The sequence below is a fragment of the Tenrec ecaudatus genome, chromosome 17, assembly GCF_050624435.1.
Source record: "Tenrec ecaudatus isolate mTenEca1 chromosome 17, mTenEca1.hap1, whole genome shotgun sequence".
Lineage (NCBI taxonomy): Eukaryota > Metazoa > Chordata > Mammalia > Afrosoricida > Tenrecidae > Tenrec > Tenrec ecaudatus.
Genome location: NC_134546.1, coordinates 17,841,774 through 17,865,220, shown reverse-complemented (window position 1 = coordinate 17,865,220; position 23,447 = coordinate 17,841,774). Strand labels below are relative to the sequence as shown.

Genomic DNA, 23,447 nt, shown 5'->3' with positions numbered 1-23,447 from the left:
AGAGTTGTACACCATGTCTGGCTTTTCCTGTGGGATCTTCCTTGAGAGCCTGGAACAAAGCGTGTGACCCCCGAGCCCTGGCCGACGGGCCTGTGCCAGGGATCCAGAAGCGGCCGGCCAGCACTGAGTGACACCATTGTATCACCTCCCCACCAGCACCGTGGTGGCACAGAGGGCTAGGCGCTGGTTTGTGCTCCAGAGGCAGCTGTTGGACCCTGCCGGGGGAAAGATGAAGTTGTCTCCTCCCATGAAAACGTACATCCTTGGAAATCCACAGGGCACGTTCTGCCGGGCCACTCTGAGTTGGAATCGACTTGATAGCAAACCCCAAGAGGGATATAGCAAGAACGGAACATCGGCAGAGTCTGTGATGAACGTGCTCTTACACACATCATGTCATTCGCGCCTCCGCATGTCTGCAGCAGAGAGGTTCCGCTTCTCATTTCGTGACCAAGGAAGCAGAGACTCAGAGGAAATGGAAGCCGCACCTCAGACTCCCTAGAGCCAACCGGACTCAAGACCCCAGTGTCCTTCCCATCCTGCCACCCCTTCTAGAGCTCGGGGCAGCCCGGCCTGACAGACAGGCTCCCTAGCTCCCAGGTGCCTCCGAGATGGGAGAAGAGGCCAAGCGAACAGGGCCTGACAAACCGCAGCTTACAAACAGAAGGGACCGGTGTGGCTTGACCTGAATCACCGGGATGAAACGCGAAGCTCCAGGCTTCTCTCTAATCCAGAGCGGTTGCCCTCACTGCCGAACACCCAATTTAAATTCACTGTGTTCCATACAAAGCCGCAGCCTGGAGCAGGCTGGCTCCCCCACACGCAGTTACCATGGAGACTGGAGATGATCCTCAAAGGGAGTTATGTGGCAGTGGGAATGTGGCTGCCAGCTAGCGGGAAGCCCGGGGGCCTGTGGAAACCATCCTAAAATGAGCCGCACAGAGGGGCCCTTTGTGGCCCACCTGCTTGACGCGGCCCTTTCTAACCTGAAAGCGCGAAAGTTTGCGAGCAAGCAGGCCCCGCTGCCCCCATGACGCCAAAGAGAAGGGGATGTGTCCACAACCCAGAAATGCAATCCCACCTGCACTCCTCCCCGGGGCTACTCCAGTGTTGGCCGTGTTGGCCTTTCAATCCAGAGTTCAAGGGTGACCATGCCACTGAGCATCTGGGAAGGCTGCCGCAAGGCCTCCCTGAATACACGCTGTCGTGGAATGGGGGCAGCTGGTCCAAGGCTGGCAGTCAGACTGACAGACTGTGTGTGCCCTGTTAGCTTGGCAAGTTGTGCCACCTCTCTGAGACCCAGTTTCTCCACCCGGGTGGTAAAGATAGTAACACCTGCCTGATGGAGACTGTGAAGATCACAACGAATGTGTAATAGATGCCAAAGTGGGCCAGAGGTCCAGGCATGTCAGCTCCGGTGCTTCCCGAATGCAACAGGAGAGAGAGTTGCAACTGGAAGCTAAACTACAGGAGAGCCACGTGGTGCCGGATGTCACCCAGGATGCTGGGACTGTGCAGCCATCCGAGGCTGGGAAAACTTCATTCTGAACACCGACCTGTGTTTTCCATGTGGCAGCAAGAACCATGCTTTGTGATGGGCTATCAAGCCTAGGGCTCAGGGATTTGGAACCAGAGGGTCTGAAGTCACCCGAGATGGGGTGCCCCCTCAGACCTAACTTGTAGTGTCTTAAGCCTCACAGCATGAAAGTTGGGGTGAAACCAGAGACTATGATCCCCCAGCCCAAACCTGGAGGAAACAAGGATCCCGGAAGAATGGTGAGCCAGCAATGAGGAGGGTAGATGCTCAGTGGTTGGAATTTGCAACCAGGAAAAGGTTTCTATGAGCAACTGATGGTCTGTTCTGCGCTCGGCTCCCGGCCTTGTTCTGATGGAAGACATTGTTCTTTTCCATCATTGCTTTCCCTAGATATTGTCTAATCGATTCCTGGATTTTCTATATGATTATGAATGGGTATTTGCAGCTGCTTCCCCGCCCCCCCCCCAATGTTGAGTCATGCTACATCTTTAAATGAAGTTCCGAAAAACTAAATTCCATCCACGTCATCCAGATGGATGCTGGTTTGAGGAGGCAGCTCTTCCCGAACCGTATTCTGAGTGCCTTCCAACCTAACACACTTGTGTGCTGGCACCATGTCAGACGGTGCGCCAGGTAGTCATAGAGTCTTCACTAGCTGAGGTTTCAGGAGTGGACGACCTCTTCCTTCTTCCTAGTCTGTTTCACGCTGGACGCTCTGCTGAAACCCGTGACCCTAAGTGACCCTGCTGGTATTTGAAACACCGATGACGTAGCCTTCAGCATGGCATCAGCACGCACGCCACCACAGTCCAACACCTGGACAGGTAAGTTGTGGGGGACCAGGCTAACAGCCGAACATGTTTGCTCCTAAGGAAACCATACCGATTTATGTTCAAGGCATCGGGCTTAAATAATGACCTATTTAATAAACACTCATATAACAAACACCAAGTACTATGAACTATGTTAAGTTCTTCATAAAGAGTAACTTAATGAGCCCGGGCTCCCAAAGGCTGAACTTAAAATAGACAGGCTTGCCAGCAGTCCTGCCTCACTCCCATTTTGGAACTCAGAAGTCAGAAGACCAAGGAGGGACACTGATTCTGATGCAGATTAAGCTAATACAGGGTTTTAGCGGCTACATGCTGAGAGCTATGTGAGCAGTGTTGTTGCCGTGTGCCCTCAGGTGGCTTCCAAACCACAGTGATCCGTTAGGATGGTGCAGTCTGTGTCATGAGGTCTTCCAGGTCATCTATAGGAGCCGATGGCTACGTCTTTCTTCCTGTGTAGCTGCTAGGGGGCTTCTAACCTTTGACCCGAGTGCTTTAACACTTGCACCACCAAAGCTCCTAGTTGAGCGTAGGGAGTCACACCTTCCATCTAAAGCACAGTGTCTGCTCTTCAAGGAGCTTCCATCTCACAGAGAGAACAGGCTCACACGGGAAACCATTTGAAAACCACAGCAGGACAAATTCCTTCAGAGGGGGAGAAGAAAGCAGAACTCGTGGAGGAAGGCTTTGAAAGAAGGCTTCGGTGGACTGGGTGGGAGGGGTCAGGAGGGAGCATGGTGTGCTCATGAGGGGTCGGCTGAGAAAACTGTCCTCAAAGCATGCCAACCCGTGTGATCCAAGGTTGATAAATAATAAAATCCAAATACAAAGGCAGGAATGGTATCACAGCTTCCATTGTGAACAGCCAATTTGCAGGACGGAACGGATGGCAGTGGGAACCAAAACCCATCTGCGGAGGCCCTACGTGGGTTAAGCCTCTGGCCAGACATTGTTGAGGGACGTGGAAAGCCTTGCTATCAGACAGAGACTATCGTAAAGGCGACCATGGCAGATCTAATTAGGTTTGAATGTGATATCTGGCTATTTGATCTTCCTTTTGACCCATTTTAGATTTGTTCTAGTGTTCAATAATCCCTGCTTTTCCCTCTGGTTTATTTTGTTATTGTGTGCGTGGTTTATTTATATTTTTAGTTAATCATTTTATTGGGGGCTCTTACAGCTCTTACAACAATCCATGCATCCATTGTGTCAAGCACATTTGTACATTGGTTGCCATCATCCTTTTCAAAACATTTTCTTTCTACTTGAGCCCTTGGTATCAGCTCATTATCTTTTCCTCCCACCCTCCCTTGTGAACCCTTGATAATTTATAAATTATTATTTTCATATTTTACACCGATCACTGTCTCCCTTCACTCATGTGTTAGTGCTGGTCTTTTTGTGTGTGTATGTTTTCCAGGGTATGAAGACGGGGATGGGAGAAGTAGAGAGATAGTAACTGGATTAGGTGCTTACTGGGGGCTTGGCTTGGTGGGGACAGGGGGAGCTGGAGGGAAATGGGGAGCTAATAATAAATACAAGAGGGAAGAAAATGTTCTGGAACTGATCGTAGTGATGATTGTACAACTTTTACTAACACGACTGAGCAATCAAAGTGTAAAATATTTAAACCATATTGTCAATAAAACGGTATTTAAAAGACCTGTCTTCAGCTGTAGGGGCACGTGCTCAAGTGCAGCTGGGAATGCGGGTTGGGTGGGGAGGGGAAGACGGCCTGGGAGGGCCCAGGATGCAGAGAAGAGGACAAGAGCATGATGGCGGCTTCTCAAGCAGGGACATGACATGAAGCAAAACACCTGTGGTGTTAAGGATGAGTTATAAAAATTTTAATAGAAACTGTTATGAAAATGATGACAGCAACATAATGTACAGATGTGCTTGACAAAATGGATGGATGTATGGATTGTGATAAGAGCTGTAAGAGCCCCCAATACAATGATTAAAAACTTTTTTAATAGGCTTACATAGTTGAAGTAAAGTTGATGTTGTGGAGATGTCCTCAGAAAAGTGTTTACAGGAAGGTATACATTTGCATGTGACTAGGGTTGATATGAAGGAGCCTTGGGCTGCTAACCACAGGGTCAGCAGTTCAAAACCACTAGCCGCTCCTTGGGAGAAAGATGGGGCTTTCTACTCCCATGAAAATTTACAGTCTTAGAGACTCACAAGGGCCTTTCTAACCTGCTCTTATAGGGCTGCTGTGAGCCAGCATTGATCCAATGGGAGTGAATGGTTTTAAATGGTCACTATGAATCAGAAGCGACGCGATGGCAGTGAGTTTGCATCTTCTCTTATGGTCGAACTCGAAGGCGACTCCCGGTGATCCACACTCTTGTAGGGTCCCCTCCACATGAATTGGGAATGTGACAAGGTTATGCTCTATGGAGCAGCTGACTTTAATACAGGGGCATGATCATAGTCTCAGAGATCACATGGTCAACTGGCACAACAAGGTTCACAACAGCAATGTTCCACTTAATAATTTTGTGAGTAGTAACTGGGGTTTTAGAAGCTAGTCAGTCATCCTCACTGACCCATAGCCCTACAGGGAACAACATCGGAGACACAGTGTGGGAATTGCACCCGATCTGATCCCGCCACAAGGAGGCAAAACACTAAGGGGGTGCAATAGAACAGCAAGGGAACGGAGCGGCAAGGTCCCCAGGGAGTGCTGAAGGTGGACTTTGGGGCCAGGGCGTGGTGCCCCAACAGACTGGACCGGAAAACACTGCTAAAGGCCAACAAACAGTCCTTGAACTAACTATAAGCTCTTCTTTCTTGTTGTGTTTTGTTTAGTTTTTTTGTCATTGTTTGTTGTTGTTTTGTTGTATATTGTTGCTTGGTTTTGCTGTCTTGTTTTTGTGCATGTTAGTATCTCCGCAGGTCTGTCTAAATAAGATAGGCTGGATGAACAATCTGGAGGAGAAAACAACGGGACTGAGAGTTCTGGGGGGACATGGGAGAGGGGGAGGTGGGGGGAAAGGTAGCGGTGTTAACAAACCCAGTACAAGGGAACAACAAGTGATCCAAATTGGTGATGAGGAGGGTGTAAGAGGCCTGGTAGGGTGTGATCAAGGGTAATGTAACCAAGAGGAATTGCTGAAATCCAGGTGGAGACTGAGCATGATAATGGGACAGGAAGAAGGTCAAGGGAAATAGAGGAAAGAGCTGGGAGGCAAAGGGCATTTATAGAGGTCTAAATAAAGGCATGTACATATATAAATACATTTATATATGAGGATGGGGAAAAAGATCTATGTGCATATATTTATAAGTTTAGTATTAACCTCCCTGATGGTAATCCCAAGAGTGGTTCAGGGTAAATGTTAACTGTGTATTAAAGCTTATCATACCTGGACTGTCTACTAGAGAGATTAAAATGAGTAATTTCTTAAGACTTACAGGCCTACAATATAAAACAACAAATGTTATGCAAAATAATGTACCGTTTGGGTTACAAAATTACTGACATCATTAGACTGCCAGGGAGGTTAAGGTAGCAGATGGACATTGGGCCTCCACTCAAGTACTTCCTCAATGCAAGAATACTTTCTTCTATTAAATTGACATTATATGATGCTCACCTTCTCAACACAATTGAGGAAGACAAAGCGGGTGAATAATCAAATGTGGTAAAGAAAGCTGATGGTGTTCGGCTATCAAAAGATATAGCGGCTGGGGTCTTAAAGGCTTGAAGGTAAACAAGTGGCCATCTAGCTCAGAAGCAACAAAGCCCACATGGAAGAAGCACACCAGCCTGTGTGATCATGAGGTGCCGAAGGGATCAGTTCTCAGGCATCAATGAACAAAAAATCATATCATTGTGTGCTCACCTCCCTGATATGATCGCTGAAGACAAATGGGTGCATAAACAAATGTGGCTAAGAAAGCTGATGGTGCCGGGCTATCAAAAGATATAGCGTCTGGGGTCTTAAAGGCTTGAAGGTAAACAAGCAGCCATCTAGCTCAGAAGCAACGAAGCCCACATGGAAGAAGCACATAAGCCTGTGCAATCACAAGGTGTCAAAGGGATCAGGTATCAGGCATCATCAGAACAAAAAATCATATCATTATGAATGGGGTGGGGGAGTGCGGAGTGGCGACCCAAAGCCCATTTGTAGGCCACTGGACATCCCCTTACGGAAGGATCTCTGGGAGGAGACAAGCCAGTCAGAGTGCGATGTAGCAACGATGGAACATACAACTTTCCTTTAGTTCTTAAATGCTTCCTCCCCCACCCCATCCCCACTATCATGATCCCAATTCTACCTTACAAATCTGGCTAGACCAGAGGATGTTCACTGGTACAGATAGGAACTGGAAACACAGGGAATCCAGGGCGGATGATCCCTTCAGGACCAGTGGTGTGAGTGACGATTCTGGGAGAGTGGAGGGAGGGTGGGCTGGAAAGGGGAACCGATTACAAGGATCTACATATAATTTCCTCCCTGGGGGATGGACAACAGAAAAGTGGGTGAAGGGAGATGTCGGACAGGGAAAGATACGACACAATAATAATTTATAAATTATCAAGGGCTCATGAGGGAGGGGGAGTGGGAAGGGAGGGGAAAAATGAGGAACTGATGCCAGGGGCTTAAGTGGAGAGCAAATGTTTTGAGAATGATGAGGGAAATGAATGTACAAATGTGCTAAAAAAAAAAAAAGTCACAGAGTGGCAGAATAGATTTTTTTTTAAAGAAGCATTGTCGTGGAGAGCAAATATTTTGAGAATTATGAGGATAACGAATGTACAAATGTGCTTTATACAATTGATGTATGTATGGATTGTGATAAGAGTTGTATGAGCCCCCAATAAAATGATTTTTAAAAAAGGCTAGTCAGTGGCCAGATAAGTAACTATTGGTATCTCACCATCTATTGAAATACGAGATGACATACGGACATAGTCTGTTGGACTAATGGGCCACACAGGTATCAGCCTCGACAACTCTGAGACCAGAAGAACTAGATGGTGCCCGGCGACCACCACCAACTGCTCTGTAAAGAACCACATTAGAAAGTCCTGGGTAGAGTGGGAGAGCAAGGTGGGACAGAACCTAAAGTTATACAAGAGACCAGGCGATTGGCCACAGACTGGTGTGACCCCAAGAGAATGGCCCTTACCCTCCAGCTTCTGGAACTGAACTCACCTCCATTTAAGCTCAAAGGGGCAGCATCTACCCAAGGACAAAGTACACCCAGTTAGGGCAGGAGGAGGAACGGAAACAGGAAACACAGGATAAGTGGTGGTCCACGATGGGGACTGCAAAGGATGACTGGAATCAGAAGGTGTATGAATCGTTGAATGAAAAAGGATAATCCACTTTGTAAACCTACATCTAATTTATAATAAAAAGTTAAAAAAGAAAGGGGCATGATTCTTGGTGGGTAGGACTTAATGAGGCGAGCCTTTAAAAGATGCAGCGCTTCCTAGTGTAAGAGATTGGAAGTTGGAGAGATTTGAAGCAGGAGATGGCTTTGAAGGGAAGACCGGAGGTTTCTAGGAGCAACAGTGGCTCAGGCTGCCCGCTGCAAGAACCCCGTTCTGCCACAGTCACGTGAGCTAGGAGGAGGACCCCTTAGTTCCAGATGAGAACACAGCCATTGATGCCTTGGTGGAAACCTTGTGAGACTAAGCAGATGAGCACATGCCCAGCCTTCGGACTAACAGAACTGTGAACGGACAAATGGGTATCCTTTCAGTGGGGTTTGTTTTGCAGGCATACGAAGCTAGTACACCCTTGACCAGGGAGACTTCGGAGCAAGGTCATGGTCCAGGATGATTCAGAAGGAGAAGCCACTTCATCAGGCACTGCTGGCTCACTGGTGCGGTGAGTCACACAAGTGGGGAAGGAGGAGGCCGACAGTGCTGATCTGCTGACCACGGCCAGCAAAGAGGGGCCAGAGTGGAAGGCCAGGCCTGGGAGAGACAAGCAGGTTGTGCACAATGCAATCGCAGCTCAGTCCAGGAAACAACCTGGGAGGTGACAGTGGGGTTGTGGTCACCCTTCAGGTCTGGAAGGGAACTCACCCCCAGGGCTCATCTCTCAGGCCAAGGACAGATGGGTTTCTCAGGGCAACAGTTGCAGAGAGGGGCACACACTCCTTGAATGATCAGCTGTTTGTGATCAAAGGGTTGCCGTTACCCAAGGGAAGCTTTGGAAGGTTTGGGAAAGGAGGCGGCATGTGGAGGGAGGGGAGTGTGTGATCTTACGTTGCCGAGGTTGCAATAGTGCGAGACACAATGTACAGGAGTTGTCACACAGAAAAGGCATCTGTAACCTTCACACAATTCACAACAAACAGTGAAAAAAAAAAAAGCAAGAATAACGTTAACTTTATATCTACCTATGTCTCAGAAACCCACAGGGGCAGTTCGACCTCATCCTCTAGGGTCCGTAGGAGTTGGGATCTAGTTGATGGCAGTGAGTTTGTTTCTAATGTAAGTTAGGTGAAGGAGCTCTGGGGCCACAATGCTTAAGGGCTCGGCAGCTACCCCAAAGGTTGGAAGTTCAAGCCCATCTAGTGACTCCATGGGAGGAAGCCCTCCCTGCCTGCTTCTGTCAAGATTTCTAAAAACAGACTCACTGCCACCGAGTTGATGCCGGCTCAGAGCGACCCTACAGGACAGGGTAACGCTGCCCCTGTGGATTTCCCAGTCGGTAATGCTTCTTTTTTCCCCTAGTCTCTAACCATGCATTGTAATTAATTATTTTTTTGAGACGGTTACTCTTTATGGGAGCAGAAAGTCTCATCTTTCTCCCTCAGAGCAGCTGGTGGTTTCAAACTGCTGACCTTGCAGTTAGCAGCCCAATGTTTTAACTGCGACATCAGCCCATGGGCAGCTGTACTGGGTCATATGCAGTCCCTGTGAGTCTAAATGGGCTCCACAGGACCTAGCAACAGCAGCAAACATGCATGCAAAGCACAATATTAATAATATTAATAAAGCCCATAACCAAACTGAAATCCTAGAACCGTACTAACACTGCAGACGGTGCTTGGACCCTCCCCTCCCCCTTGGGCGAGACATCCCTCCCGGGAAGGGGTCTGCACTGTCATCAACAAGCAGGTGGTCCTGGCAGCCAGCAGGGAGGGCTGAGTGGCTGTGAGCTGGGGGAGCGAGGCCGAGCCTGCCGCCCCTCTCCCAGACGTAGGGCTGAAGCAGGCGCAGAGAGGAATCCTTCAGAGCGCGCACAATGGAGGCCCAGATGCTCCCAGAGAAGCCTGGCTTTCATTGGTTTTGTTTTTCCAGCTCTGGCGGCTGCTGCCAAATCGATGAGCATGTGGCGGCTGGCGGGGGTGGGGGTGGGGGGGGTTCAAGGCTCAGGGGTCTGACAAAAACAAAAAGGTGTAACTTGATCTCGCGCGCTCTCCTGCGCACCTGGCTGATGCAGGTGAGCCTTTGCTCAGGATTAGTACTCTGTGATCAACCAGGTGCTTCCAGTGAACCGCCCTCCTGCCTTTCTTCGCGTGTACAAAGTCGGTGCCGGGGCGCTTCACCCGGTCGCACAGCCTGCGCCAGGGCGACAGGACAGCGGGTGTGAACCATGAAACCCTCCGCACGGGCTCTGGCACCGCACCGGGCCAGCACTGCGCCAGGCCAGCGGAGAGAGAGCGTGCTGCCTCTCCCCAGCACACCTGCAGGGGCCCAGGGAGGAGCAATGCCTGGGGAAATCCGGGAGTGCTGGGGGGTGGGGGCTCCAGGGGCAGGTCCTCCCAGAGAGAGGGTCAGATAGGAGGACGTGGGGCTGAGTAAGTGACCATCACAAAGTTACACGTGGTTCATCATTGTTTAGGGGATGAGTCTAACAAGCCCTGTGTGTGCATAGGGCTTAGGCTCGGAGACTAATCTAAACCTTGGAACTTTGAAAGGTTCCAACAGCATGGTGGGAGACATGCCCATAGACGTCTAAAGTTCACAGCTAAGGAGACCCTCCCTATGGGGCAGCTGACCCTGTAGCACACGGCAGAGCCGAGTCCGAATGGACTTGACAGCAATGGCTTTGGGCCTTTTGGTTTGATAACAAGCGGATAAGTAACTCAAAAGAAAAGAAAAAAGAGTTTTCCCAGAACAAACCAAACTCACTGCACGAGTCGATGCCGGGCTCATAGCGACCCTATAAGGGGAGGGGAGAATTACCGCTGGGGGTTTCTGAGACTGTAATTCTCTACAGGAAGTAGAAATCTCCTGAGGAGCGGCTGGTGGTTTCAAACTGCTGACCTTGTGGTTAGCAGCCCAATGCATAACCACTAAGCCACAAGGGTTCCTAGCAGTTAAGTGACATCTTAAATTCTACCTGACTAGGATTGGGCATGGTGGGATGCCCCGAGGCTGCACTACATCTGCAGGGCCTGCCCTGGGGGCTTTTTAGTGTTTCCCTGGGCAGCTACCTCCACTGATCACTGGGGGTGGCGGGGCGTGGTGATCAGAGTCGTCAGCCCACAACGTGAGCGTGCAGAGTGCAGAGCAGGTCTCTCAGCTAGGAATAGCTGCAGGTTCTCAGGAAAGACCCTTCACTGGTGCTCAACGAGGCCCCGCAGAGGGCAGTGTGGAAGATAAGACAAAGGCCACCCTATCCTCCGAGGGGCTGGCAGGCCGCATGGTGACAGTGTGGCCTTTGGTCCTGGATGGAAGGTTTCCTAAGCAGGGGCAGATGTGACTCTGAGGACTAAGGAGCACCTGACCCAGGCCTTGGTATTTCCCATGACCTCATGTCCATGTCACGCTGGACAGTGCCTCAGGAAGACAGCAGGAGAACCGGGGCCTTTGAAGGAAGGTGCTGGCGACGGCTGTGGAAAACACCACGGGCAGCTGGGAGAACAAATCAATCTCTCCTGGGGAAAAACTGTACCCAGAATGCTCCTTCGCCATGGGGATGGTGAGGCTTTGCCTTATCTACTTTGTTACCAGGAGGAACCAGTCCCTGAAGGAGGACTTCATGCTTGGTAACATGGAGGGGCAGTCGGGCAGAGCAGGGGCAGTTACCAGTGAGCTACGCTTTTGCACACAGCAGAGTGGTCCTCAGCTTGGACCGGCTTGATGGCCATCACAGAGATGCTGATGCGAACTCCCGTGGCCCGGTCCTTGTCCACTACTGTTGGGAGCCGAAATGGTCAAAACCAGTTTAGAAAACCGTCTGCAGACCCGTGAGTTGAACCTTCGTAAGTGATACTGCACTGCTAGAGGTATACCTGAACAAAATGCATTCCAGAAGGTATAGAGAAGATGGCTCACAGCGCTAGCCCCCACCCCTACCCCCCGAACTAGCAACTGCCCAAACACCCATTCTGGTAGAATGGGTAAATGCTATGCGGTGTAGCATCCAATGGAATACTATACAGCAACAGGGAATGACCTATCATAGGCAGCAACACGAATGGCTTCACATAAATAATACCGAGCAAAAGGAAACCAATTCAAATGTACACATGCTTGATTTCACTTACCTGTGAAGGAAAACCTGTCATAACCAATACCCGGTGAATCTACAAGGGTGAGCCCCAACGATTGCTATACAGACATGGAAGCCCTTATTAAACAAAACTACCAGACTGCAAAGCTATGGCCTCTTGACACGTCCTCTGTCTAGGTCTACACACTTCTGAGGACAGGGTTTCCATGTCTCTAGGGCCCCCACTCCCCCCCATGATCCTGCCATCTTTGATTTACACACCAACGCGGTAGTTGGCACATCCTCAAAGGACTCACATCACGTGCCTTTGAAATGTTCTTTGAGTTTGGGGAACAAAAAGTCTCGGGCAAGATCCAGGCTGGAAGGTGGATGGGGTAAGGCTCTGAGTGAGGTTCTCCCGGGGCGGCATCCTTCAGGAATGAGCACGGACGCCATTTCGATGGGAAAAGATCCTCAAGCCACAACCTTGCCCGCCTTTTCTCACCAACAAAAGCAGCCCTCAGTTTCCGTATTTCTTCTCTGTGATCAGCTCCAGTGAGCATCTTGTGTCCTTGGAGGTCTCTGAGAATCACTTACCATGACCTCCTGAGCTGACCGTTCTGCCTGGAGCATAGCTGACCCAGCAGATCCCCTCGGCAGCTCTCCCTAATGCAGTGGTTCTCAACCTTCCTCATACTGCGACCCTTTCATACACTTCCTCATGCTGTGGTGACCCTCCCAACCATAAAATCATTTTTGTTGCTACTTCATCACTGTTATTTTGTCACTGCGATGAATTGGACGACCCTATTGAAAGGGTCATTCGACAACCCCCCAAAGGGGTCGCGACCCACAGGTTGAAAACCACTTCCCTAATGAGTCTAAGACAAGCGTGTCGTGGAGAGAACTGTCTGCCACCATCAATGGTCAACAAAGCATTTCCTAACATATTTTGTTCGGGGTCGACCTGTGTACACGTGCAAGGGGTCCCTCACAGAAGTACTTTTGTACTTACCCTTGCATTAAAAATGTGGAGCCCGGGGGGAGTAGTGGTTATGAGTCGGGCTGTGATCTGGAAGGCCGGCAGTTCTAAACCACCAGCTGCCCCATGGGGGAAGAAAGACTGGGCTTTCAACTCCCGTAAACAGTTACCGTCTTGGAAACTCATAGGGGGCCGCTCTGAGTCGGCATCGCTGGTTGGCAGTGAGTTTGTACTAAAAACCACGGAATGCGCACTTGTGGGAGGTGAGCTGTGTGGTACATGAATTGCTTCTCCTGAAAGCCACGCTCTGGGCTTAGATGTCAGGAGAGCTGCTGCCACTGGTGGGGGCATTAAGAGGGTGTCTGGGTGCTGGTTCCACACAGGGTGTGGTCAGTCTGAAGATTCTACATACTTGTTAGTGTGCACTCAGCTATGCATGTGTTGGACAGGACTGAAAACAACATGAACACCGTAAACAATCCGGGGCTGGCCTGACTCACGGCCCTGGGGCCCATGATGCAGGGAGATATCAGAATCCTTTATTTGCTATGGAGAGGGGCCCCCGGGCTTAGGGAACAGAATCCCTTGCCCTATTAGCGAAGTCTCACCTGCAAGGCTTGGGGGATTTCTCAGAGAAAAAAGTAGGGGACCTGCTTCCTTGTCTCCTCCTTGGTCTTGGCCGGAGTGATCAGCAATGGCCCCACATTGGGAAGAGCCTCCCCTGCTCACACAACCTGGGCTCTGGCTACTGGGACTCCTCACAGCTCTGGGCCACAGCTCCTAGAGGGCCCAGCTTCGGACATAACTTGAGGATCCTGTGCAGCGGTGGGCTGGCCCACAGAGCACATGGCACAGCCCAGGCCAGCCTCTGTCAGCACAGCAGTCCCAGCCAGGCACCTCAGGGGTGGGTGTGAGCTGCTTCTGCAGGAGCACTTGAGCCCCCAGGAACATGGACCCCAGAGGAGAACGTGAGCAAGGGGAAAGGTCTCCCCGAGAGCCTGGGCGCAGGTTGAGGTTTGATTTTAGGGCTCAGGACCATTGGGGGTTACAGGCTGTGTTGGGCCAGGAGCGGGCAAATCTCTTCCACTCAGTGCATCTGACAGTCAAAAGAGCTGTTGCCACGATGGGAACCTGTGACCCCTGAGCTTCTGATTCAATTTTGCATTAAAAACAAAACAAGCTCTTCCTAGATGAAGCTGTCGCACGTCTGGGTGCAGCGACCCCCGTGGGACAGCACCAGCCATTTACTCATCCAACAAACACTGACTGGGAGCTGCCGCTGGGCCAGGCCAGTGCCCGGCTCTGGGACACGGTGGCACATGCCCGGGTGTGGTCCTTACGCAGCCCACAGCCCCTGTCCAGGGCGTGGCTGGCATGTAAAGGGGAAGCCAGTTTCAGGGGACAACAGCAGTGACAGGGGTTTCTGGAGCAGAGAGGAAGGGGAGAGGACCCCTTCATAACCACCCCCATCCCCCTCAGGACAGGATGTCTTCAGTGGGATGGACTTTTGTATTTTGCACCAAGGCACGTACAGCGTGGCTCAGGAAGCTTGAGGTGACTGCTCACAGTCCCTCACTACTCAGAGGAACTCATGATGCAAACACCCGCACCCGTATCCTTCTCGGCTGCTTTTAAAAAGAGGAACGAGGCGGGCAAGATCCCAGGAGATGCCACTGCACCTGCTTGATACCCCCTGTCCTTAAAACTGTCCGGAAGGGGCAGCGTGTCTCCCACAGTGGGGGTGGCGTTTATTTAGTTTTTCAGACACAAAGCAGCCTCAGGGGCACAGTGTGTTATGCATAGAACTCTCACAAGGTCAATGGATTGAAGCCACTGGATGCTCCTTGGGAGAAAGATGAGGAGTCTACTGTTAAGATATAAAGTCTTAGAAACCCCAAAGGGCTAGTTTATTCTGACTTAAAAAGTGGCCATGAGTTGAAATTGAGTGGATGGCAGGGAGTTTTCTGTTTGTTTCTCATTCATAGAAGAGGGCATCAGACCACACACTCAGGCGCGCGCGCACACACACACACACACACACACACACACACACACACACACACACCCCTTCGCCCCGCCCCACAGTCACCTACTCCACCAGGGACTCCTCTTCTTCCTCCAGGCCTCTATCATAGGATGCCAACATTTAAAATATAAACCTGTTCCGAGCCTGGGCACGTGGGTAAGTGATGAGCAAAAATTCCAAACTAAACTCACTGCCATCGAGTCGATACCGACTCATCATGAGCCCGGGAGTAGAAAACCTCCTCTTCCTCCCTCAGAGTGGTGGGGGGTTTCAAACCACTGGCCTTGCAGATAGCAGCTCAACGCATAACCACTCTGCCATGAGGGCTTAGCAAGAGGCCCTCGCTGTTTCCCTTTCCATCAGCAGGGAAACGCTTGAGACTGGACATGCCTGCTCTTTTTCTTTGTTTTTTTTTCCCCCCAGAACATTTTATTGGGGACTTTTACGGCTCTTACAGCATTCCGTGCATCGATTGTATCGAAGGTAGTTGTACATAGGTAGCCATCATCCTTTTCTAAACATTTACTTCCTATCGGAGCCCTTGGTATCAGCTCCTCTTTTGTCCCCTCCCTCTCCCCTGCTCCCACCCTCATGACTCCTGAGCAGCAGAGCAGGGAGCCCTCTTCCCCAGAGAACCAGACCCGCGAGGTCAGCGAGGAAAGCCCGCCGGGCCCACACAGGCATTACCTTGGTACCGTGGTAGAAGTCATCCACGCACGTGGCGTTCATGAAGGTCTGGTGGAAGTGGGTGCTGGTGTCGATCCCCCCGGGGATCACCAGTTTCCCGGTGGCGTCGATCACCTTGGCCCCGCCGGGGATCATGAGCTCCCGGCCCACCTGCTGGATGATGCCATTCTCAATGTAGACGTCAGCCTCGTGGGTGCAGTCATCGTTCACCACCTTGCCTCCCTTGATGAGGATCCGCACGCTGGCTGCGTTGGCAAGCATGTTCCTACGGGAGTGGGGGAGGGATGCGCTGGTCACCGCCATGCCCTTCCTCACGGTCACCGAGGCCCCGCCCCTTGCCTAGAAGAGCCCCAGTACCAGCAGCAGTGTTACCCAGGAAACCGCATCCCTACCCCAACCCCACCCCTGGCCTCAGTGATTGTAATCCGGTTTGGAATAGGCATTGCTTTGTGAGGTTAATTACAGCGTGCTCTAATCAGGGTGGGTTTGGGGCTCATCAGCTTTCTGAGTTGTTAAAAGGAGCAAATTAGACACAGCCGGACCCATGGGGGGCAAAGACAGCTGGCCTGCGACTCTCAGTTTACAAGCCCAGGAACAAAAGACTGCCCTGATGGCCTGGCAAGACTCGGATTTGAACTTCTAGCCTTCAGAAGGGAGTGAGAATACATCTCTGTCCCTTAAAGCCTTTAAACACTGGTGGCGTTTCTCCTCCGGCAGCAGAGTAAGTGGTGGGGGGGGGGGAGTTCCTCCCCAGTGAGGATGGAGCTGACCAGCAAAGGGGTCACCCGTGCCCCGCTGGCCTCGGCAGTAAAGGTGACATTGGGTCTCAGATACCAGGTCCCTTGTACTTTGTATCCACTACCTCACTTTATCCCCCCAAAGCTGAGGCGCCCCACTTCACTGAGGAAACACCGGAAGCAGTGAGGAACTAGTGGCCCCTTGGTAGCCCAGTCTCACCCAGATGTTCTGGATGTCCCGCCACGACCACTGATCCACTGGCAAGTTGGCCCAGACTCAGGGGGACCCGTGGATATCAGAATAGAACCGTGCCCCAGATGGGTCTCAAGGCTGATTTTTCAAAAGTGAGGCCTTTCTCCTGAGGTCCCTCTCAGTGGGTTCAAAGCAGCCTTTCAGGGAGCAGCCAGGTGTCGATGTTGGCTCCAGCCGGGAGCTCTGTCTACACTACACCCCTGGACGATACAACAGGCTCCTGTGCTGGGCGTGTCTCAGAGAGCACACTCTCTCTCAGTGCTCAGCTGCTTCATGCATTGCATCCTCCAGATAGACTGCCTCAGTCCATCCTCCCAGATCCCCCCAGAGGTCCACGATGAACACAGGCTCCACATCTGCTTATACGAGTCGGTAAGAAAGTATTGCTATATGCAGCTTTCTAAAAGTGATGTAGTCATGGAAGTGTATGATATGTGAACACTGTATTAAGAAAATTAATTTTTTAAAAAAAGAAGCCAAACTTGACCAATGGGAGGAGGAGAAAGTGGTTGCTTAGGGGATATTGAGTTTATGTTAATGGTGATGGAAGAATGTGGAAAAAGCTGTCATTAATGGTTGCACAACATGAAGAGTGTACTCAGTGGCACTGAATCAGACATGTAGCAATTGGAGAATGTTTTGTTGTGTAGATTTGGGACACAATTAGAAAACAAAATTACATGACTAACAATGAGTACAAGGAAGAAAATGTTCTAGGATTGACGGTGGTGACAATTGTACAACTCTTCTTGATCTGTTTTATTTTATGATATGTGGATGAAGTGCTGACAAAACTGTTAATAAACAAACAAATATGCTAAAAAGTATTGCCATAGGTCCAAGTTTATCCCAAATGATGCCTGTGTTGAAATATGTCCCCGTGGTCAGTAGATGGCAGCGGACAAGTTCTCCCAATCAACTCCACTCAACACACTGCCATCGACCGAGTGGATCCCAACTCACGGCAACCCTATAGGGCAGGGGAGAACTTCCCTGGAGGGCTTCAGAGACGGCAACTCTTTGAGGAGTGGAAAGCCCCATCTTTCTCCTGTGGAGCGACTGGTGGTTTCAAACTGCTGACCTTGCGGATTGCAGCCCAAAGCGTAACCACTACGCTGCCACCAGGGCTCCTTTAGTGCCTTAAAAACACAACCATAAAGAGGTCTAGTCAAAGCAGTGGTTTCCGAAGGGACCTGCCAGGTCAGGTAAATCCCAGGCAGAGAAGTCAGCTCAGAGTACTGAGGCAACTGTTTTGGGGACTCCAAAGGGGTAATCTTGACACATTATTATTTGGTTTGTTTGAAATCATCTTACTCGGGACTCTTACAGATAATATAACAATCCATAAACCAAGCCTATCAAGCATACTTGTGCACGTGTTGCCATCGTCATTTTTAAAATATTAGTTTTCTACTTGAGCCCTTGGTGTCAGCTCTTTTTTTCCCATCTCACGCCCCCATGGATTTCTTTTTCTTTTTGGCAGGGGCTTTTCTGTGAAGACGTTTTTCAGAAAAAAAACGAAAACTGCCTTGATGAGAAAAAGCCAGGAAAGTTTCGCCCAAAGAATGTCCCCCCACCAGGACAATGCACTGGCCACAGGCCTGGACACAGCTGTGGGCTGGTCTAGGAGGGTTTAATTGGGAAACCTCAGCCCGCCCACCTCACAGCCTGACCTTCCCCTTCTGAATTCCTTTACTTCCTTTTGTTCCCAAGGATCAAAGAACGTTGAAGAGGAGCACTTGGAGCCCCTGGAGGACTCCCCCACGGTCATTTTCTCAGAGTGTAGATCAAAGAGCACAGCCGTTTGCCAGGAAAGGTTAGAGAGAGGGAAATGCCAGCTTCGGAAGTGGCTAGACCTAGAGAGAAGACGCGTTGGGAGCAACGGCTTCACATTTTGATATTTTTATTGAATGAGGGTTTTTATGATAGTGTGGCAATATTCTACTTACCCCCGTAAACTAAGTTCATCAAGAGCTTATGAAAAACATCCATGTGGTATTGTGGGTGGTGGAGGGGTTACGAATTGGTCTGCCAACTGCAAGGTCAGCAGTTCACACTTGTAGCTATGGTTGAGGTGGCGTCTGGTTTTGTGGTTTGCTTCCACAACACAAGTAAACAAAACATCTGTGGCAGTTACAGAATCTCCAGTCAACTTGTGAAGGGTGGAGTCTAGCCTGTTAATCAGGTCGCAGCTTGACCACCCGAAGGAGAAAAACAGCTCTCTGGAGGCCAGATACACATTCTGCCATGCATTCCTGCTGACAAGGCACAGGGAACCAAGCTGAGGGAGGCAGAGCCCTGGAGCTGCAGGAGCCACGTGGGGACCCCTGCCAGCACAGAGATGCTTCCGCTGCCACTGGATCCACAAGACTTCCACCCACTGGCCCTTGATCTTCCTGCATTCAGCATCACTGCATGGCTGCGTGAGTCTGAAGAAGAATTTATGGACTAGGATAGACATATGGGGGTAATATAAGACTTATGGACTTGATCTGGAGTGGGCTGGGATGTTTTCTTAATGTACAATTGCTCTTTAATAGAAAGCTCTTTCTTATACACGTGTCTATGAATCTGTTTCTCTAGTCCACCCTGTCCCTAACACAACATCTGTGGTAAGCCAATTCTGCAGATCAAGGGAGTCCTTTGGGCAGCTAACTTGGAGACCCAATCACCCAGACGTGGGCTCGTCCTAGAAAGCCAGGCTGGACTGAGTTCTAGGCCTACTTTAGAGGGACCTCCTAGGACCCTAGTCATGGCATTGTGGTGAGGGGCCGTCAAGTTGGCTCCGACTCACAGCACGCCTGTGTACCAAGAACAAAGCACTCCGCGGTCCTGCGCCACCCGCACGAGTGCTCTGCGGCAGTCCCCTGTTGCGGCCACTGTGTCCATCTGGGTAGCTGAGACTCTTCCTCTCTTACATTTATCAGAGCTGATGAACTCCTCCAGGGACTGGGCCTTTCGGATAACGTGTGCAAAGCACGCTGGCAAGGTGCATGCTCGTATTTCCAGCACGCCTTGCTTGTTCTTTTGGCAGTAACTCACATGCATCAGTTCCTCTGCCGTCTTTCTTATTCGTTGTCCGACTTTCACATGCATGAGGCGAGGGACCGTATCCACTTGATTTCTTGGCGGCGGCTTCCAGAAGCATGGGTTATGGATCCGAGTCAAACGAAATCCTTTCAACATCAGGCATGTCTCCATGGGTCGTGATGCTGTCTGTGGCCCAGCTGGGAGGGTCTGGGTTTTCTGGACATGGAGTTGCAGTCCATGGGGCGGCTCTCCTCTTGGATCTTCATCAGCCGGTGCTTCGAGTCCTTTGTTTCCAGCAGGTTAAGTTGTGCCATGTGCATATCGCAGGTTGATCACGAGCCCTCCTCTAACCCAGGTGCCGCGTTCTTCTTCACGGCGTCCAGCCTTTCAGATTTATTTGTTCAGTGTACAGATGGAACGAGAATGGTGACAGGTCACAACCCTGACACACACTGTTCCTGATTTTAAACCATGCAGCACCCCTGGTTCTATTAAAACCACTGCCTCTTGGTTGATGGGCAGGTTCTACCTGAGCACAATGGAGGGGTCTGGATGCCCATCGTTAGGGTCCTTTGCTAAGCATATTACAGGCAGGCCCCAACTTACCATCAATTCTAGTTATGATGAACGCTTAGCACCATCTTTTTTGGGGTGTGTGTGTGTGTGTCTGCATCTTACAGGGTTAGTTCTGCCCTGTCCTACAGGGTTGCTATGAGTCGGAATTGACTCGATGGCAGTGAGCTTGGCTTTGGGTTTGTTTATCCTTAGCCGTGTGCATTACACACCACGTTCTTGACTGACACTGTCCTTTTCATCAAAGACAGCAGTCTTCAGCACGGCTTGCACTGGGCCGTAAAGGGAACCCCAACCTTCACAACCAAATCGAGAGGCAACATCATGAAAACCAGAAAACATGGCAGGTGCCAGGACTTCATTTTACTTGGCTCCAAGATCCATGCTCGCGGAAGGAATGTGTGAGCACAGGGCAGGCTCGGCGCTGTTTCCCTTCTGCTGGGGACATCATCCCAGCCTGATGCTTAGCGCTCTCCTTCCCTCTCCTTCCCAGGGCCACTCTCAGGAAGCCAGATCCAATGGGCCAGAGAGACACAGGCCACTGCAGCTGCGGATTAGTCTGAAAAGGGGGTCGCTTCTTGCCCCCAACCAGAACAAGGACGGAAACTACCGCCATATTGGATGTCTCTCGCCGTGCTTCAGCGAGAGCTGGGAGCGGGTGCAGCCTAGCCGCTTGGTGGGGGCAGGAATGCCTCTCAACACAAACATCTCTCCCCCCTCCCCACCCTGCACTTGTACATCTCCAGGTTGTCTACAAGCCTCCTGCCCCTCCATGCTGACTTGACATTCATTATGCTTGCTTCTCACCTCCCCGGGAACCTCTTAGCACCTCACTCTGGCTGGCTTTCCTGTTTGTCTTGATGAAAGAAACAACCAAAGAGGTGGCTGATAGATTTTTTTCTCCTCCCTCCACTCACTCGCTTCCTGTGGTCTCTGTATGCGTCTGAGTGTGGGAGCCCAATGGGACAGGGGGCAGCGGAGTGGGTGGGTGTATCCCACGGGCCTCTTTAGAGAGAGCCCCCCACTACACCACCAAGCCCCACATCACACTCACTGCCACTGAGCCGATACCGACTCACAGCAAGCCTGTAGGACGGGGTGGACCTGTAATTCTTCACAGGAGTACAAAGCCTCCTCTTTCTCCCACAGAGGGGCTGGGGGTTTCGAACTGCCGGCCTTGCAATCAGCAGCCCAGCATGTAACCACTACGGGCCCCCTTTGTCATCCAGTGACATCTGGACCCTAAAATAAATGTGACCGCCTGTGAAGACGGCTGGCTACCCCCACCCCCACCCCCCCAGAACCATATGTTTAATCCCAAAATCCGGAACATGCAGCTATTTTGTCTATGCAAATGAAAATAATCCAAAACACATGTCTGGCCTCGCAGGCAGAAATGGGAAAAAGGCCAGACCCTGAAGAGCTACTAGGAAGAACAGATTCTAGTGGAGAATTCTAGGGCAGCAGACATCGAGTCGATGTGACCTGCCTCCTGGTCCTCACCCAATCCGCCTTCCCCACAGGGAGCCTCACCCGAAGGGAACCAGCCCCAGGACGAGAGGGGCCGTGCCACACAGGGAAAAAGACAGGGAGCCTGAAAGTCACAATGTATTCCTGGAAGCACTGGCACCTCTCAGGATAAGAGGGTGGGTACCTTTGAGGTGCCGAAGCGCAGCCAACCGAACACAGCTTGTGCCCTCAGCTGTCTGATTCTGTGACATGGATCCCTCGTGGTCCTGAACTGTAATGGATTAAAGGTCTGGTGGGGGGTAAGCTAGGGACGCAGGGACTGCTGGAGGGGAGGGCAGGGGGTGGGGAAGGCTATAGCTAAAGAGTGTACTCTGTCATGATTAAAATAGTAATAATTACTGCATTCCAAGAACTGTTTATCTGAGTAACAGAGATTTTTTTTCCTCCGCCCCCACCCCCCCTGCCTTCTTTTGGGCACTGCTGCTGGACAGTCCCCAGAGAGCACTGCTCAGGTACCCCTTGTGGAGTGGACAGTCCAGGTTACAGCAACTGCTTTCCTTGTTCTTGAAAAGCACACACACTCCACCGCTCCAGGCGTGCAGCAGCCTCCATCCTGCCAAGGAAATGCCAGCCCCGGCGCTGGGCTGTGGAAGTCTGTTCCTGTCATCACCTTCCCAGGCTCCCTGTCCCTGCTGGGAGGTGCCAGACGAGGGGAGCCTGCTCAGCCTGTGCCACACAGCTGCCCCCTGCCAGCAGCAGCTCGGCTGGAGGACTCTGGAGGCTTTGGGGCCAGATGGTGCAGAAGGGACACTTCTTGCATAAGAACCATGAAGCGCATAGTGTCGTTGGGACAAATGCTGGTTTCAGACATGCACGCCCTTTCTTGGCAGAATCCCCACACTATTGTGTCAACTTACTGATCGTGGTTCATTATGGTATCAAGAAGCAGGCAAGAGGGGAGCTACAAAACCGCCCTGGGACAGGAGGGCTTACAGGACAGTGGTCGCTCCATGGTAGCATCCTTGCCTTCCATCCAGGGGACTTGAGTTCAAGTCCCCGCCAATGCGGCTCATGTGCAGTCACCATTCCTCTGCCAGGTGTGGTTTGTGTGTTGCTGTGTCACTGAATGGGCTTCAGTACAGCATCCAGATGATGTGAGACTAGGAAGACTCACCCCCACCTAAGGCGCAATAAAAGATGCGTCTGAGAAGAGTGACCAGGAAGAAAATTCTGAAGATGTACTCCTGAAAACCAGTGAAGACCTTATGGAATAAAAAAGTCAGAGCTGCAGCAGGGCTGCGTGAATCAAGTTGATGGCTGCTAACCATACACCGGCCAATCCAGGTCCTGATCGGAGGGTGTGTCAGGCCGGGGTGTCTAGACAAATCCCGCAACATTCATGTACAAGAAAGAGCTTGATCTCAAGAAGTAATTATATATCAAGGAGGCAGCCCAGCTCAGTTGAAAGTCCGTAAGTCCAGTACCAGTCCACGAGTCCCTCTTCAGACTCAGCCGCCACATGCACTGATGCAGAATGCAGGAAGGTCACAGGCCGGTATGTGCAGAGTCCTGTGGATCCAAGGTTGGTGGAAACAGGGCAGGGCGCCTGCAGCTCTCCGGGTGGCCACCAGAGTCCCAGCCACAGGAAGGCTGAAGTGGCAGAGTGAGAAGAAGGTTCTCAGGGTCCTCCTTATGAGGAGGCCACCCCCAAGAGCATCAATCAAGCTGTGACCTGATTGATGGGTTTGACTCCGCCCCTAGCCAGGAGTGTGTAGTTGACATAAAATCATCTAATTAACCCAGAGGGGGAGGTGAAGGCAGCTCAGGTCACTGAACAGAATGGCCAGGCTCTGCAAGCAGATTCACCTGCTAAGGGGTCCTGGGCCAGCTGTGGCAGGGATTTGGA

The 23,447-nt window shown here is 51.0% G+C and overlaps 1 protein-coding gene across 1 annotated transcript in view; it reads right to left on the bottom strand.

Annotated features, from left to right (window-relative positions):
- The window catches only part of DPYSL5 (dihydropyrimidinase like 5), a 47,565-nt gene extending 31,826 nt beyond the window's left edge, over positions 1 to 15,739 (bottom strand). Inside the window, exon 1 of the mRNA XM_075535761.1 lies at positions 15,479 to 15,739. Coding sequence (XP_075391876.1) covers positions 15,479 to 15,739 — 261 coding nt within the window. The remainder of the gene's footprint in view (positions 1 to 15,478) is intronic.
- Between the last annotated feature and the right edge of the window lie 7,708 nt (positions 15,740 to 23,447).